The 18,251-nt window shown below is 44.1% G+C and overlaps 1 protein-coding gene across 1 annotated transcript in view; it reads right to left on the reverse strand.

The window, feature by feature from the left end:
- Positions 1-932: 932 nt before the first annotated feature.
- The window catches only part of LOC308302967 (testican-2), a gene marked incomplete at both ends in the record, with an annotated part of 75,478 nt that continues 58,159 nt past the window's right edge, over positions 933-18,251 (reverse strand). The window contains 5 exons of the mRNA XM_080747286.1: positions 933-1,078; positions 1,752-1,889; positions 7,317-7,379; positions 13,581-13,799; positions 17,471-17,590. Of these exons, the coding sequence (XP_080603412.1) occupies positions 933-1,078; positions 1,752-1,889; positions 7,317-7,379; positions 13,581-13,799; positions 17,471-17,590 (686 nt within the window). The remainder of the gene's footprint in view (positions 1,079-1,751; positions 1,890-7,316; positions 7,380-13,580; positions 13,800-17,470; positions 17,591-18,251) is intronic.

Raw genomic sequence — 18,251 nt, forward strand, 5'->3', positions numbered from 1 at the left:
GTGATGATATTTCATTGACAGTTTACATTTTGATTGCTTCAGTTGATGTTGCACTACTGTTTTATACTCTTACTGTACTATTTACATTATAATTTTCTAACTTGTAGGCAGCTGCACTTTACTCCCAGATCAGTGGTTATTAAACCTTAATTTGTCCTTAATTGCAAGGACCGCCATAACTCTCAGAGTTACAGACTCGTTAAGGGTCCCTTCAAGGAACCCAGATGGTCCCTGGACCCCACTTTGAGAACCACTGTCCTAGATTTGTTAGATCGGATCGGTACTCGGTATCAGGACAGAAAAATCGGTACATAATTTCAAGGGATCGTTGGCAACCCTATCCAGACAGGACCTCTGATGGACTGTAGGGTAGATTTTATACATTTGAAAACTTTTTAAATGGGACATTCTGCATAATGAGTACTTTCTAATTTTGGTACTTTAAGTAGGCTACATTTTTATATCAATACTTTCACTCAAGTAATTTTTTTATTACGGACTTTTACTTGTAACAGGGTGTTTCTACTTTTGTACTTTTTCCACCACTGCTGTACACAGTAGTTCAGTGGGTCCTGCTTCACTGGGGGGAAAACAGCCAGCTCTCTTTGCTTGCCACTGGGGGGGGGGGGGGGGGTGTAGGGATCAAAACCAGAATGAAGCGATTACACGTTATCTAAGACAAAACAAAACGGGTCACCTCACCGCTGGACACGCCCAGCAGCACCCTCAGAAGAAAACCCACAAGTAAGTTCCATAACATAATTCAGCGCCGCCGCCGCCGCTACCACTGCGCAAATCTCACAAAATCCACGTTCGCCGTTTTTTAAGGAGAGAGTCGTCCCCGTGGGCTTCAGGGGCCGGAGGCTACTTGAACAAAAGGCTCTCTCCGTTTAGGGGGTCCTAGGGGTGGTTGGGGGGTGGTCCTCCTCCTCCTACCAGATGTATCCTCCGTCGTCCGCCTCTCCCTCCTCCTCCCCCTCCTCCTCCGCCTCCTCGCCGGCCTCCTCCGTCTCCTTCTCCTCCTCGTCCTCCCATCCCACGCCGCTGCCGAAGTCTCCAGAGTAGCCCATCACCTCGTCTGGAAACGCACACGGCGTACGACAAAGTATCAATACCACAATGTAGAAATACTCTGTTACGTGTAAAAGTCCTGAATTCTAAATGACAAAAGGTACAAAAGTATTGGTATCAAAATGTATTTTAGGAACCAAAAGTAAAAAGTACTCATTATGCAGAATGTCCAATTTCACAAGTTTGCAAATGCAGAAAATGCATAAAAATATTTTTAAAATATCAGATCTGCAAGCTCCCAATGCCTCGCATCGCGATTTGCGACGCATTGTGAGTTTGCAGATTGGCTATTTTCAAATGGACAAAATGTAGGGCTGAAGTGGTTAATGTATGTTTTTGTGATAATCTAGTACTACAAAGTAACTAATAAATAAAGTTTTCAAATAAATGTATCTACCCCATTGGATCAGCGATGTAATGGAGTAGAAGTAAAAGTATTGGAAATACCAAAGTAAAGTACAAATACCTCAAAATGTACCGTAACTTGAGTACATGTACTACTTTACACCACTGGTGTACAAATGACAGCAGTGTTCTGCTATATAGTGGGAACCAGCTAGGGGTCATTGTCATGTTGGCTTGTGGTGGACATTTTTGTCAAAATGACATTTTTGCCCCGGACATAGAAAATGGTAATAATCAATAATACTACCAGAAACACACTACATCCTCAGTCTTACCACAGTCAGGTTTGCCATTGATTCTGGAGCCCATCATCTCCCCTCCATGCTGGTCCACACACCAGCACTCTCCTCTGGCCTGGTCACACTGCATCTTCCTGTAGTAGCCGTCTTCATCACAGCTCGGTATGTACATCCCTGCAAAGGATCACATGCACACACACACGACACAGCATTTGTATTACTATTGAGGACATTTTTTGAAAAATAAATGTAAATAAAACAGACATAACTCCCATCTGTACACTTAATACCTGACCATTCAAGGTCTAAGGTGCCCTCCAGACTAGGCGCGGTTGCCGTCGCGGACACCGCTAGGATCAGCGGTGGCCGCACCGCGGTGAGACACAAACACACTCGCTCAGTGAGGAAACGCAGCGCGGTATTTCACAAAGATGAACACAATCTGTCTCTCACCGCCCGCGTACGCATGCACAAACGAGCACGCTCGCGGTGGAATTCACGGGACCGCGCCCGCTCACCTCGCCGCCCCAAAACTTTGCTGCGCTGCCGAAAAAGCCGCCCGCCTCTCATTGAAAATGAATTGCTAGGAGGCGGTGACCGCACCTAGTGTGGAGGGCACCTAATCCTAATCCCGACCCGATTTTTTTCCTAATGGTAAACCTAACTCTCTACTGTAGATCTTTTTAAAACAACAATTTCTCTTGTGAGGGCCCGGTAAATGGTCCTCACAATTGCCTTAATTCTCTCTGAAAAAGAGAGGTCGAGCTCTCATCAGAAGAAGAATAGTACAGGGTTGCTGACGTGTATCGGGTGCACGGTTCTGGCAGAAATAGTATCTCAGAAAAGATTACCGGCACTCACGTTGGGGACATTTGGCCATCACAAGTATAGTAGTACACACACGCACGCACGCATTTGCTGATCAAATATTTAACACCTTCTGCCTCTGCTCACAGTGCAGCTCTCTCAGTCAGCGGCGTCACAAGGGGGGGGAAAGTGGGACTGAGTTACCAGGTCCCAAGGTGGAGGGGCCTTAATTATTGTATACTTTCACTATTGAAAAATAGCAGATCTACAAGCTCACAGCGTGGCACCGAGTGCTGCGCTGCGAGCTTGTAGATCTACTATTATTGAAAAGTCATGAAAACGTGTGTACATCTTTGAATATATGTATTTTTTAAGCAAACATTTGTAACTCAAATTTTGCTTCTGGGGGGTCCCTGGATCGAAATATTTTAAGATGGGGGTCCGTGGCCAAATACACATCATTTTGGGGGTCCTTCACATTAACCACTGACATAGAAACATAGGTTTTTCAAAAAACCTTAGGAGGATTTGAAATTTTCAAAGACTTGCACAAATGTTCATGATTTTTCAAAAATAGCAGATCTGTGAGCTTGTATATCTGCTATTTTTCAATAGTTAAAGGCAAGCGCAAAATAACGCGTAAGGCTGCCCTCAGACCAAAATACCTACGAGAGTGGAATCCGCGTTCCGCCAATGCATTTCAATGAGAAGGGGGCGGTTTCATGTCAGTGGAGGATATCTGCGCTCCGCGCAGACCTTGCGTTTATGCTGGAGCAAAGAAATTCTCCACGCAGATTCTGGTTTCCCCCCTCTGTCCAATCGGGTGAGTCGAAGGCGTAACATTCCGAGAATCAGGAAGGGACTGGGAGATGTTTTGTTTTGATCAAGAGTCTCATGCACCCAAACTCTTCTCTTTTTAGCTTGTTGCATCTCCCCTTCCAATAAAGCAAGGGCGAGTACCCTTCGCCTGTCCATTATAGAGTTGACACGTACAAGATGATGAGGATCGCTACGCTAGTGTAACAGGCTACAGGGAGGGAGGGCGGTGCGGGAAGTGAGTGACAGGGGCGTCACTGGCTTTGGGACGGAATATGCTATCTGCGTTTTTTGCCAGCCGCGCACCAGAAGAGTTTATCCACCGCCGACCATATTTTGGTCTGAGGGCACCCTAATAATGCATTCCCAGGTTAAATGGGTTAAACCCCGTCCCCCTATGAAGAACATTCATGGGGGGCCTGCCGTGAATCCTTGTACCCAAGTTCCAACATTTGGTGCAACACCCCTGCTCTCAGTTATGCTGCAGAATCAGTTAAGTGCAGCATAAGTGGGAGAGCGTAGTGACTGGTGAGACTGTGGAAAAGCCACACAACTCAGCAGTGGTGTAAAGTAATTAAGTGCATTTACTTAAGTAATGTACTTAATTTCCAATACTTTTACTTCTACTCCACTACATCTCGGATCCAAATATTGTACTTTTACGCCACTACATTTATTTAAAAACTTTAGTTACTAGTTACTTTGAATATATAAATGATTATATTGTAAAACTCACATATATTGTAAAGCTCACAACGCATCACATCACGATGCGTTGTGAGCTTGTAGATTAGCTATTTTCAAAAAAAAATACTTTTGGTAATTTAAATACATTTTGATACCAATACTTTTGTACTTTTACTCAAGTACATTTTGAATTCCAGACTTTTACTTGTAACAGAGTACATCTACAGTATAGTATTGATACTTCTACGTAAGTACAAAATGACTTTTTCCACCTCTGAGTGATAGTGAGACTGTGGAAAAGCCACACAACTCAGAAGGGCACCGTTTTCATCAGAGGATACACCAGAGAGGCTTACAGCAGGGGGTGTCGTCATTTGGGGTCCCAGCGGATGCCAGCTGCCTGCCACCCCCTAGCCCAGACAAATGGTTCCCAAACTGGCGGTCGGGAATCGGGACCCCCAGGGGGCTCCCCAAATTATTTTAGTGGGTCCCCAGATGATTAACTTAATGTGCAACATTATTTTCTCACTCAACAGTAAACAAACAACATGCAGTAAAGTATACGTGTATTCAGGGTATCTGCACAAGATACTTGACCTTTTATTACCTCTAAAATAGAAATAAGGGGACCATTTCTGCATCGAATGTAGTAAAGTGTGTGTGTGTGTGTGTGTGTGTGTGTGTGTGTGTGTGTGTGTGTGTGTGTGTGTGTGTATATATACACTGTATATATACCTAAATGGCATTTTTTGGGGAAAATAGTCAATAGTCAATAGCCGAAATGTAGGGCTGAGGTGGTTAATGTATGTTTTGTAATAGTGTTATACAAAATGTAATGCCTCAACTCTTAGTGCTCATAGGGTGGGGGGTACCCCGGTTAAAATATTATTATTCTGGGGGTTGTGGCCTTAAAAGGTTGAGAACCACTGCATTAGCCTGCAGTACAGCATGTCACTTTTGTTTGCCAACTCTAGTTCTTTTCTGAAATGACACCTTTACGGGACCAAACCTCACGCTATGTATTTATACAACTTTGTTTGTGTTTAGGCCTACAGAGGGAGAGAGACACAGATACAGAGAGAGAGAGAGAGAGAGAGAGAGAGAGAGAGAGAGAGGGGGAGAGACAGAGAGAGAGAGAGAGAGAGGGAGAGAGAGAGAGAGAGAGCGTCACCACCAGTAAATGACGGTGACAGCCCAGTGACCGGCGTTGCACTGCTCCAGCCTCCCACCGGACGCTGTGTTGTCAAACCCTGCTGCCACTTTAACTTTTGCTATGGAGTGATGACCCCCCCTGACCCCCCAAAAACCCTCCGTCTCATCCTCGCCAAGGAAAGGAACCTAGGAAAAATAAGACAAGATGGCCTCTGGGGATTATGGGAGGACGTGTGACGGATCCTGGAGCCGAGGCTGGTAGAGAAGCGCTGCAGTGAATGTAATATGCCCGGTGGCGTGCTGAGGAGTCCTTAGGACCGCTGGTTCTCACATTGGTGTCTGGGGCGGTTCCAGGGGGTCCCCAGCAACATTGTTTGATAGTTAGGAATCAAATTGAGGATTAGATGCGCTTACCAATGTGCTATACGTATACTGTAGAAAAGGTTTTCAACCTTTTTCATATCAGGGTCCATTATTTATTCGGCATTTGATCCGCGGACCACCATTTGATGAGATTTAGCCTCTCAGACCTAAAACGTCCATGCTGTGATGTTGGTACCATAGGAGAGATGACAAGCAAATGTTGCCCCAAAAAAGCAATCTGCACTCTAATTGTGTAGACTTCTTGTAAATTGAGTAATGCAGGTGATTAACTCTTCAGAGCGTTAAATGGTTGTACAATCTCAAGAGTTAAAGATCTATAAAGGTCCATTTGGTCACCAACTCTACATCATTTAGCTGGGAACCCCTTCAAGGACCACTGGCGTAGGATAGATATTTATTTGTTCCATTTAACCTGTTTTCTCTTTCCCTTTGCTCTATAACTCCTGTCCTCTCTCAGCTCACAGAATGGTAGAAAATAATGGAGCGTGCAGAGGGAAACAAAAGTGTTTCACACAGTGCTTTACACCTGTAAAACTGTGATGTGACAAGCAATACGGATTATGGTTCTGATTAAAATGCTGTAACTCCGAACAGTGTACAAATGGAACCAAACTGACCCGTTAAGTTCCATTTGTACGCTCTTCAGAGTTACAGAACTGTAACCAGAATCGTAATCCGTTTTATTCCATTTGTACACTCTCGCAAGTTACGAGGGGTCCGTAGCCTAACCCATAGCAAACTGGAGGTCCTTGAGATTATTAAAACGTTGCAGCACCTCTCTGCCATAGACAGTCCGAGGGCTCTGGGAGAACCAACCGCGGCGCTAAAGAAGGCTTGGTCTTTCCTAAAGCCAAGGCTTGCCCTCCTTAATCCCCCGCCCTGATACGGGATTAATCCCACCACCCCTGTGCTTGTGTTCCGTTTAATCAGACCCCCCCGCATCCTCCAGCCACTGTTCTGTTCTGCCTATCCAGGCACCTTGTTAACAGGCAGTGGTGTAAAGTAACTAACTACATTTACTCAAGTACTCTACTTAAAGGGGCACTCCACCACTTTTCAACCTATGTTCATATAATTGGTCCTCACTCAAAAAATAAAAAAAAATCTCAGAGGAGGGCTGTGGGCAGGTCAGAAACCCATCGTCTTGTGATATCATCGATTGCCAATCCAGCTTATAGAAACTGCAGGCTTTCTATTCCTGAAAAGTTGCAGTTTTAAAGTGGAAGCCATTGTTCTCGCGATAATAAAAATCTAAATATTTTTTTCAAAAATATTGATTAAATATTCTTTTGGGAAAATGATGATGTCACAAGACGATGGATTCTGAAATTCCCACAGCTCTCCTAGGAGACTTGGACTGAGTAGAATTTTTTTTTGATATTTTATCATGAACATTAGTGAGGACCTATTATATGAAGACAGGTTGAAAAGTGGTGAACTACTCCTTTAAGTAAAACTCTGAGGTATTCTTTTTTTACTTTGCTGGAGTAATTCCAGTTTTCAGTACTTTTACTTCTACTCCACTACATCCCATTTTCAGCATGAAACCAAGTGTAAAATCAGGCAATATGACGCCATCAAGCTGCCGCCAAGGCCTTGCTCATATGTAGAAGTGTTTCCACCCCACTAATCTGAGTTCCCAGAAGTTGTTTTTTTCACCCACAGCAACGAATTAAATGCATATTACAAGCAAGCAATATCCGTTTCCTTTTTTACTTGGATTTCTCCCGTGGTTGAGAAACGCTCAGTACATACCAGGCTTTTTTTTGGCCACCTCCTGGACTTGGATCCTCTCCAGCTCGGCCAGGCACGGTGGTTCTGCGGGGACGGAAGAAGGGACAAAAAGAAGAAGAAAAGTGATGACAGGCGATACCTTTGAACCGCTCTCTCTGCCCATGAGCCCAAACTTTATCTCAATCAATGCTCTTCATAATTACAGCTTTTGGCCCGTATCGATTTGCGTGAGGATTCTCATATTCCCCCCCCCCCCCCCCCAGATTCTTGTCCAGAGCTCGGCGATGAGAGTAGAGAGGGGTTATGGACACAGGGTAGGCAGGCAGGCCCTATGGCTGAGAGGTATGTGCAACAGTTAATCGAACCCAATCAATTTAAATCAATTATAAACAATGGTGATAATTTAATGAAAACAATAACATCATCGGTCCATCCCTATTTTGGGCATGTTGTTTATAGGTTGAAAATGTCAACCACCACAACGCGCTGTGAGCTTGTAGGTCTGTACTGTATGCAGGTTTAGGTTTTTTGGGGGGGGCTTTCATGCCTTTATTGATAGGACAGTCGACTGACAGGAAATTGGGGGAGAGATGGGGAGTGACATGCGGCAAAGGTCGTCCGGATCGGGAATCGAACCGGCGATACCGCCAGGCATCCATGCCTATGTGGCAATGCCTAAGTGGTATGCGCCTGGACCAGTAGGCCAGCGGGCGCCCCCTGTATGTAGGTTTAAAGTGCTCAAGTGGCTTCTTTTGGGCTTGTTGGCTCCCCTCAGCTAAGAGCGGAGGCGCAAACCATCCACTGCCACGCGTTGTGAGCTTGTAGATCTGCTATTTTCAGAGCGCAACACCAAAAATAAAACCAAACATAAAATGTCCTGTATTTTAGTTCTACTGGACTCTTCTCCACTAGTCCCTCCCTAACGTTTTAGTCTAGTTTTTATTCGTTGACAGTACATTTAGTCATAGTTTTCATGTCATCATAGCTTAGCCTTAGTTTTTAGTCCGTTTTCGTCAGTGAACAAAGGCAGTCGAGTAACATTTTTCGCCATAGTTTCAGTCGACGAAATCAACACTGACTGACCATCTCTGTCCTGGTGGGAACACTGACTGACTGACACCATCTCTGTCCTGGAGGGAACAAGACGGAACCGACATGACACTGATTGACAGGTCTCTTTAGACATTTCTGGTCTGGATGAAGTCAGCCAATCACATAGAGGTATAATATAAAGTAAGTAGAAAAGTAATTCAAGTAAAGCCTGATAAGTGCCTGAAAATGTTTGCTTTAACAGTACCTAAGTAAAATGTACTTAGTTACTATCCAGGCTGTGCTTAATGGCGTTGTTAGAATCATTACATGCACATACCCACTCTCATCAAAAGCTCTTACTCAGAGAGAGAAAGAGAGAGTGCTCTTGATATAAAAAATCTTTGCAATGCAAAGTCTGAGCTTCTTGATTGAGATTGACAGGTAAGACAGTAAAGGTGGCTATATGAGAGCACTCCCCCTTACTCAATTCCTGTTCACACTGCGGCTGCTTAATGGGTCTGGTGTGAATCTGGCAAATTACCTCAAGCATGCTCCAAACTACTATACGAATACCGGCAGCCAGCGCTGAATAATTGTGGAAGGGATCAATGTCATCTGGGCCATGCCTTTGGCGGGTTAAAGGTCTGATCAATCAGATAGCAAGTGTGCTAATAAGATAACTCTTATAAATATACCAGGCTGCCCTCCAACCAAAGCTGTAACATTGAAAAGGGAGTTCAGAGCTGAGACGGTATTGGCGCTCAACACGAACCGAGATCATGGCTGGCACTGTTCAGGAAATCAAGGGCATATGTTCCATCAATCCATTGATGGAACATACCACTTGGGAAGGACCAGAATGACAGCCTAGAGAAAGATGCTGTCAGAATCGAAGGATGCAGAAAATGGCGAATGCACCGTGTTCTGGGAAATGAATAAAAACTAACCATCTGGTGCTTAGACCCGTGCTCAACACCCTTTTTTGCAACAGCAAAAAAAAAAAAAAAAAAACATTTTGCAACAGCAGTATTTATACATTGTGGTAATTGGTACTTTTACTTAAGCACAACATGTGAGTACTTCTTCCACCACTGGATATAATATGGGTGCAGAGCTCAGCAGCAGCAGGGAAACCTTGACCCCAGTCAAGGCTGAGCTCAGACAGCCATCTATCACATATCGTTGTTGTCGGGTGGAAACCTTGTATGTCCAAAATGTTTCATTTTGTATCATTTTAAAAATGATTTAAACTAATGAAAATAGCCTATCTACATGCACACAAGCACAAAACGCCTCGCACCGTGAGGCGTTGTGTGCTTGTAGATCGTCTATTTTCACTGGTTTTGTGTGACAGTCTTGTTTGATGAAGCAGGGCTTTGCTTTACGTAAAAGCGTACGAATTTGAAACTTGGAGATACGAGGTTTCTGCCCGACAGTGAGGATACGGTGTGTAGTCTGTATGCACCATCCATCCATCCATCCAGCTGAGCTGCAGCTCACCTCCACTAGGCTCTTCATACTCCTTCCAAGGTACCCACGGATGTGGAAGGTTTCCTCGCTAAATGCATTCAAGGACTATTCCTTACTACAGATACAATATGCAGGGTTGCATTTAGCTTGTTGGGATGTTGGGAGGATCCATGCCTCCGCATCTGATATCATTTAAAAGTATAAATAGGCCTATATATTTAGTGGGGATATGTTTCATCCCTGCATCTGGTCAGATTGAAATACATGCATTTCCTTTTAGGAAACTTAGACGGCCTGATATGTTTTATATTTCTGTTTGATAATATCCCAATTAAAACATAAAAATGTATGTTAGGCACATAAATCCTGGTGTCCCTATTTATTTTTTATTTTTACAAATCGAACCCTGTTAACTTAAGTGTTAATACAGTATGTGCAGTATATACTGTATAGGTATACTATGTCTGATCCAGCTGGCGTTTCCTCCCGATTTGATTACATTCTTCTCCCGAGTGCATCATTCCTATTCTCACATTGATTATCATCTAATCGATAAGCCAGTAGCTGACCTCAGTCAAGACATTGCAGCAGGCATGAAGGCATTGTTATATGTGACCATGATGGGTGTTTCAAAAATCCCCCCCCCAATGAATGCTACCGAGTGCCCATGGCATTTTAGCAGTCTTAGTCTTGCTTGCTTATGAGGCAAGATTATCACCCAACAGATTATTAGACAGTTCAAAGCCTCTACTCTTTGATGGCAATTAACTGATTTCTGATGATGAGTGCTTCATAATGCGTAAAATTATATTAGTCCTCTCTTGACACTTCAGAGATGATCCATGACCCTTCTAAACTCCATTTCACCCTATTCACGCCCCGCCCACTCAGCAACTTCCTGGTGCTGACGTCACGCTTTGAAGGGGAAACTCTGCTAAAAGCCCATAGAGTTAACAGAAATCGCAAATGTAATGCAATTTCCGAATAGTAAAGTATAAAATACGGCTAGCATGATCAAGAACACAAGATAGTAAAAGGCACAAAGCATTATAATTTACTGATTTGTTAGCTTTAAGCCCAGCGATTTCTGTGTTAACTCTATGGGCTTTTAGCAGGGTTTCCCCTTCAAAGCGTGACGTCAGCACCAGGAAGTTGCTGAGAAATTTGCTGACTGGGTGGGGCGTGAATAGAGTCCCTTTGTTAGAACATAATTATAAAAGCACAGTGCCTGATGGATTTATTGTTGAATTTTTAAAGAGAATTGGGGACAAGTTGCTGCCAATCTCTGAGGGCCACCAACTTTCTATTACTTTCCTATTTCTGTTCTAATTAAACAGGAAAAGCATCCCATCAGTTGTGTTTTTTTTTACTTCAACCCTAGAATCCCTATTTTGAGGGGAACATTGGCCAAAATAGCAGATCCACAAGCACACAACGCCTCACGCTGCGAGGTGTTGTGTGCTTGTAGATCTGCTATTTTCAGCAAGTTATTGAGGGAAAAAGAGCAGCCAACGGTCAAGTTTCTAAGTATTGAGGATTTCAATGATTAAATGAGTGTCTATGAAGCTATCTATGAAAATCTATGAAAAGCTTTAATCTGCAACACAACTTTATACAATTATGTATGGGGGGCCCTGCTTCATCTCTCTCTCAGCTAAAGGGTCCTTGACCTGAAAAACATTGAAGACCCCTGGCCTAGAGTCTACCCTACCTTCAATTATTTCATCACACCAAACCCTGCCTTTCAAAAATGTTATATATTCACCGGCTTTCAAAACATCAGACATCCATCAGATCCCAGTCAACCACAACTCAAGGCAATTATTTCTCTGCAAAAAAAAAGGTCTGGAGAGATTCGGATTTGGTCTGAACTTTCTATCATGGGTAAAATTGCTATACGTGACCCCAAAGTCTTCAGTTCAGTGCACACTAATAATATTAATCCCCAGTATTTCCTGCTTCAACAGGGCACCAAGTAGGGATGCCCAATCTCGCCCCTTCTATTTGAGGGAGCTATCGAGCCTCTCACGATCCGACTACATTCCTCACCGGAGATTCGTGGCATACTAAGAGGCGGGAGGGAACATATACCGCAAGTTATTGTTATGTATGCTGGCGATGATGTCTGCCTCAGTCAACCTCTCTCCCAATTCTGGTGCATTCGGTAATGCCTATATCGCACGGCAGCACACTTCCACCGCCTTCTTAGTCCATCAGTCAGTACCTATTGTTTATGGGCTCAGGTGCGGAAACAATTTGGACGGTGTAAGCTGGCTGGCTCTGTGCCCTCGATTGTAGCGAATCATCATCCCCCCCCCCCCCCCCCACACTTCATAATGACTCCTTCTTAGTCTGGCTAGTGCGGCGTGAGCACGGAATTGTCTAATTCAACCAAATAAACCCTCGCGTCCCTTTTCTGGGCATGTCATAATCGCTGAACATTTTGTAGAAAATAAGCTCAGAAAATATTACTACAAGATCTGCAAGCTTGTAGATCAGCTATTTTCACTGAAAAGATTGGGTGTGGAGGGAAAGAAAGGAGGGAACCAACTAGTATAGACCCCTGGAGGACCCTGAGTTCTGTACATTCTATCAGCTCAAGAGCTAAATTTGGTATATCCAGAGAACATTTTATTTATATTTATGTGAGGGATAGGGCCCATAACCATGCAGAATAATTCTATTCCCAACAGCTCCATTTCTCAAAGGCATGCTGCCTGTTATGGATATGAAACTTTCATCTACGCAGGCAGCATCTATTGATGCTTTGAGAGAGGCGGGGCAGAGCTGATCTGAATGTACAATTTATGGATGTTGAGTGGTCGACGATATTCTCATAAATACACTCCACATCAATATGTGCCAGGCATGGTGTGTTCGAGGTAGACAGAACTCCTCTGTCTAACATCTGAATCTCGAAGATGTATCCATCGATTGATGATTCTTGTCATATACTGTAGTGTAGATGTACTGTACATTTTCCGCTGCCAGTGTAAGCTCTAAAGTAAACAACGTTTTCATGTCAAGGAACACCTACAATAACCCTAGTCTACTACTACTACTACTACTACTATTACTACCAGTAGGACTCCCTAAATCTGGAGATAAGCGACCGCCAGGTTGCAATACACACACTTTAGAATGCAATGGTAGCCAATCAGGAGGGAATATATGGGAAATGGGACAGATCCATGTTGATGACATGACTTTAGAGATACTGTGTACAGCTTTGTGTGATTTTAGGGCAAAATATGTAGGAGCGGTGTCCAAAAATGTGTTTTTCAAAAATCGACCAGATGGTGGCGCTAGAAGGGACAGATGCATTTTGATGACATGACTGTAGAGATATTGTGTACCGCTTTGCGTGATTTTAGGGCAAAATCTGTAGGAGGACGCCCTAAGGAAGAGACGCGGCCACAGGTCACGCTGAAAAGCAGCGCTCGGTTAAACAGCGTGTTAAAGCCTGTGAAAAGCCTGCGAAAGCCACAGTCAATCCAGCGACGCGCCACAGACCCATGTGAGTGAGTGTTACACCAAATGCGTTACTTACAACTTTTTATAACCTGCCTTCATGGATGGAATGGAAGGGAGGAACTGAGGTCGATAGGTAACGAAATGTTGTGTATTAGCGTGACTCACAGACATGAGCGTGACGGACATGAGATGGACATTTTCATACTAACTGAGCGCTGCTTTTCAACTATGACTAGTACTACTACTAGTAATTTCTGAGGAATGTTACCAGCCCTACCACCTACTAAAGATCCCCCTTCTTTCACTCACTTTCCCTCCAGAAGCAGAAGCACCACTCGGCCGTGGAGACCTTGCCGTCCTTGTAGCTGTCACAGGAGTTGAAGAAGGGCCGGATGCAGACCTCGTACTTGTCCAGGTTAATGGCTGCGAGCTCAGCGTGGTCCAGATAGAGGTCACCGCTGGTGTCCAGCCTGGAGAACATCCAGCCAATGGAATCCTTGCAGCTCGCTACCAGGCTTTTGTCCAACACTGTAGGGGGTGGGGGGGGGGGGGAATCAGCAATTGAGCATTGCATTTTCTCAGTAGCTACTGTATGCTTGGCTTCTGCACAATAGGAAAGGCGCTGGGAAGGAAATCAATAGGGCATAGCAATGACAAACTCAACAAAGTGCAGTAGTTTTATGCCTAGAATCAAGCCATCCAGGATCCTGGTGAATGATGACCATCTGTGGAGGGGAAAATGGGATGGGATCAACTTTGACCAAAATAATGCACAGACCTGGTTGGTTGTTTAAGTCGGACAAAATGTGGCCATATTTTCCCAAATATGGAGATCATAGATCATCATAGATGTTTGACGTCACAGAACACATGAGACTGACACATTGACACAATATGTCCACATATGGGTATTCCCAGATATGGGCTTAATATTGATGCCCATATATCCCTTCTATGCCCATATATTGGTATAAAAGGGACAAGGACGGAATTCATTTGCAAGTGTGACTATTGATGACATCTCCATATATGGGCATGAAAGGGATTGTATGATGTCAGACGTCATAGACGTCATAGGTCTGTCAGACAAGGATGGAATTCATTTGCAACATCATTATGATGTCAGAACAGGTCAGCTACGGTATATCCTTCTGCTGAGCTGGGATGAGGTGTCACGCACTGTGATGCACGCTGATGTGTCACGCACCCTGACGCACGCACAGGATCTGGAGGTTTTTATAGTAAATGCAACCTAGGGTCGCAATAATACCTGATGATTATGTTGTAGGGGGGAAAAAACACAGCACCCCATCTTTAAAATAATTTATATAAATATTTGTGTAAATATCTATGGGAAAAATGTATGGACCACTGCTATGCCCTATATTGTTTGCCCACAACATACAGTATGTATATCTACCGGTATCTATACCAGTGGTTTTCAACCAGTGGTCCTGGGACCACCAGTGGTCCTTGAGGTGGTTCCAGGTGGTCCCCAGCTAAATGATGGAGAGTTGGTAACCAAATGGACCTATATAGATCTTTCACTCTCAAAAGTATATGAAACCAAATGGACCTTATAGGTCCATTTGGTTTCGTTTTATGCTCTCAAGAGTTAAATTATTGTTAAACATCTGCATTAGTTAATTTACAATCAAAGAAGTTAGAGGAATTATTATACTGGTCGACATTTTCCTGTTATCTCTCCAATGGTACCGACATCAATAGAACATGGAAGAATTGTTGACAAAAATCTCAATTAACGATAACAAAATATTCTTAGGTCTGAGAGGCAAAATCTCATCAAAAGGTGGTCCGTGGCTCAAATGCCAAATACATAATGGACCTTGATATGAAAAGGGTTGAAAACCACTATAGACTGTACATTCCAGGAATCTCTGTAGTCTGTAGGTATTAGTGATGCGCGGGTCAGCTTTTTTTCATAGCCCGCACCGCCCATAGCCCGCACGGAACGTAACCTGCCCGCGCCGCAGGACAATATATAAATCAACGAATCCGCCCGCCCCGCAACCCGCATTTAAAAAAAAAGATGGTATATCATCTCCACAATAGCTCATCTTTATATATGGCTCTTCTAAGTAGACCTACCCAAAGTCGCTTTACAGAAAGGTTTACAGTAGCACAATATTGTCATGGGCTAAATAAACAAACGTGTTGTTCAAATTGGGGTTTAGCCTAAAAGACATTCATTCAAAGACGTTCATTCTCTCTGGGGCATCGTCGGGGTAAGAATGACGTTTCAGGTTTTATGTCAATCATATTTATACAGCGCCTCACACTTTAAACAGACAGCAAAAGACGGACAATATTAAATCCTGTTGGTTATTGATTAATCACCAGATTGGAGAGATGCATGGGAGCGACTGGAGCCTCGAGGTGAGCGTGGTTGGTTCATTCAGTCAAAAAATCTGTCTCACATGCGAAAGTTGTGTTTCAAATCGTATCCGTTGACTGGCTGGTTATATAACTTAACCGACACAAAGTATTTATAAACAGACTTGTGTGGATGACAGAGACATATAAGTGAAATCCTGATCAGCGACACGCGCTGAATTGTTTGTGCATCTTCTCTGCTGTGCTCACGACCTCACGTTGTGTCAAATGTTGGCAAAACGTGGTTCGCGGCCCCAACAGGAGCGGGGCGGTCCTCGCACCAAGGAGCGGAGGAGAAACCTCGCTCCTCTCTGGCGCAATTTAAAACTCGCTCGCTCGTGTTCGTATTCAAACGTTGTATTCTTATTCTTATAGGCCTACTCTTATTAACTCAGTTAGCGCCGGGCGACTTTACGAGCGACTAGTTCACTATGGCGTTTGGTGCCGAGCGACTCGGAGCGACTTTTATATAAAAGCATTGTTTAAGCTTTTAATATGTGTTTATAGACGGAGCGAAATGGTTAGCTTACCTCAGCTAATGTCCACACGTAAACCGTGAAAAAAAAGGATACGATTATGACGTCACCTTTAAACCAGGGCTTCCTGTTGACAACAGGCCTCTGCTAGCGTTAGCCTCAATGCAACCATCCGACCCTCACGTAGCTTCACTAGGTCGGATTTTGATTCTGAAACTTTCTGTGTGGCATCTATATACGTCCCGATGCCCATACCAATGGTGGTTTGAGACGATCAAGCACGAATTGAACAGTATTGAGCTGAAATGGTGACCGGCGGCCCGTCCATGTTAAGTCAATGAGGACCAAGTCAGCGTCTCATCCTGTTATGTGGATTTAAACAGGCTTAACATGGGACCATGTCAGTGTATGGTGTATGGTGGTCTCTAGTGGTCATCTGGTGGTATGGTATGCTGAACGTGCATTCGTTAAGGTGGTCTGGTTAAGGTGGTCTGGGGGGATACAAAATAGCTATTTCCTGGCGTTATAAGCGCACATTCATATTCATATTTTGGAAATCTGGCCCTGTATGGGTTAAGAATAAAAGGCAAATAAGAACAGGTGATTATTCTTATTTATTTTTTGCACATGAGAGTGGTGATAACCCGCCCGCCCGCCGCCCGCCAATTGAGTCTGAGAACCTCGACCCACCCACCCGCATGCGGGCGGGTTGGCGGGCGGGTGGGGGCACCGGGTTGATCCGCGCATCACTAGTAGGTATGTATTTGTATCATAAATTACATTTTTTTTTAGATGTATAATTTGTAATCTACCGATTATTTTATAGCTACACCCTAGCCCTGTATGTGAGTGAGGTCCTGTTGTTTTCCTAAACTACATAATACAGTAACTGTGCTGTATATTTCTGATAGTAGTTGGTGTGTCCTTGCTCCTCTTTCAAAGTCAAGTGCTATACATTTATTGCATGCATAAATTAAAGTGAGTCTCATTTCAACATACAGTATTTGATGTTTGCAGCATATTTCATCATGCCGTGGTTAAGTTGTGCTGCACAGGCAGTAGAGGAAGCAGTAGAGCAGTCGACAAAATCAGTCGACAAAATCAAGTGTAGATTTAGTCAACTAAAACCTTATGACATTTAGTCAACTAAAACTCAATCTGGGAACCCATCATCAAGGAAAAGGGAAAAACAGCACCCTCTCTGTTCTTGAGAATAGAGAGAGACTAGTACACTGCAGTAGCGCAGCGCCGCAGACATAGAAACCAGCTTTGTGAGAGGGACTACTACAGTACCACAGAAAGTAGCTTCTGCCCCCTATTGGTACCTACCTGAAGCGGTGGCGCCTCCGGACTTGCCAGAGTTGTTGTGCTTGGCGTTGCCATGGAGGAGCTGGAACCAGTCTCTGAGGCGGTCGCCCAGGTCTGCCAGGTCCTGTCCGGTGCAGCTCTCTGAGGGACACAACAACGCACACACAATCCCAGCATTAATGAAGGCCCCTTAGCACACAGCACTCATCAGCAGTCTGTCTCACCGTTGCCCCCCAGGGGGCTCGGCATGGCATCACAGTGTTCCCACTGACATACAGTAAAGAGAACACAATGTGAAGTGTGGTGTGAAAGGCCAGGGCTCCCTCGCTGCAAAACCAGCTCACTTTTTCCCCCGCACTGACATCTGCTTAGGAATGGTATATAGGCGGACGGGTTTACTGTATGTGCAACGTCAGCACACAGCTATCTGCCCTGGCGGACACCTGTGCGCCGAGGAGCACATTTTTCTGCATGCCAATATAAGGCCATATAATGATGACATCAGGGATCGCCATACAGTAAATGGCCATGAAAGAGACACACTCTGACAGATACAGAGAGCTCTATAAATGGGCATAAAATAGACAAGGACAGACAGATATCTCCATAAATGGGCACAAAATGGACACGGACAGAGGGGTACAACGGGTACTCTGACAAAGTCCATGCAGAGAGACAATGACTCAGACGTTATTAGGATTTATAGGATGTCTTTCCCTGAGTTGTAGCAAGAAGCAGTTTGAAAGCTAACCTTTAGAATAGCAGCAATCAAAACACAAAGTGTACCAAAGAAATGTGCACT

This window comes from Nannobrachium achirus, assembly GCF_963921795.1.
Source record: "Nannobrachium achirus genome assembly, chromosome: 18".
NCBI lineage: Eukaryota > Metazoa > Chordata > Actinopteri > Myctophiformes > Myctophidae > Nannobrachium > Nannobrachium achirus.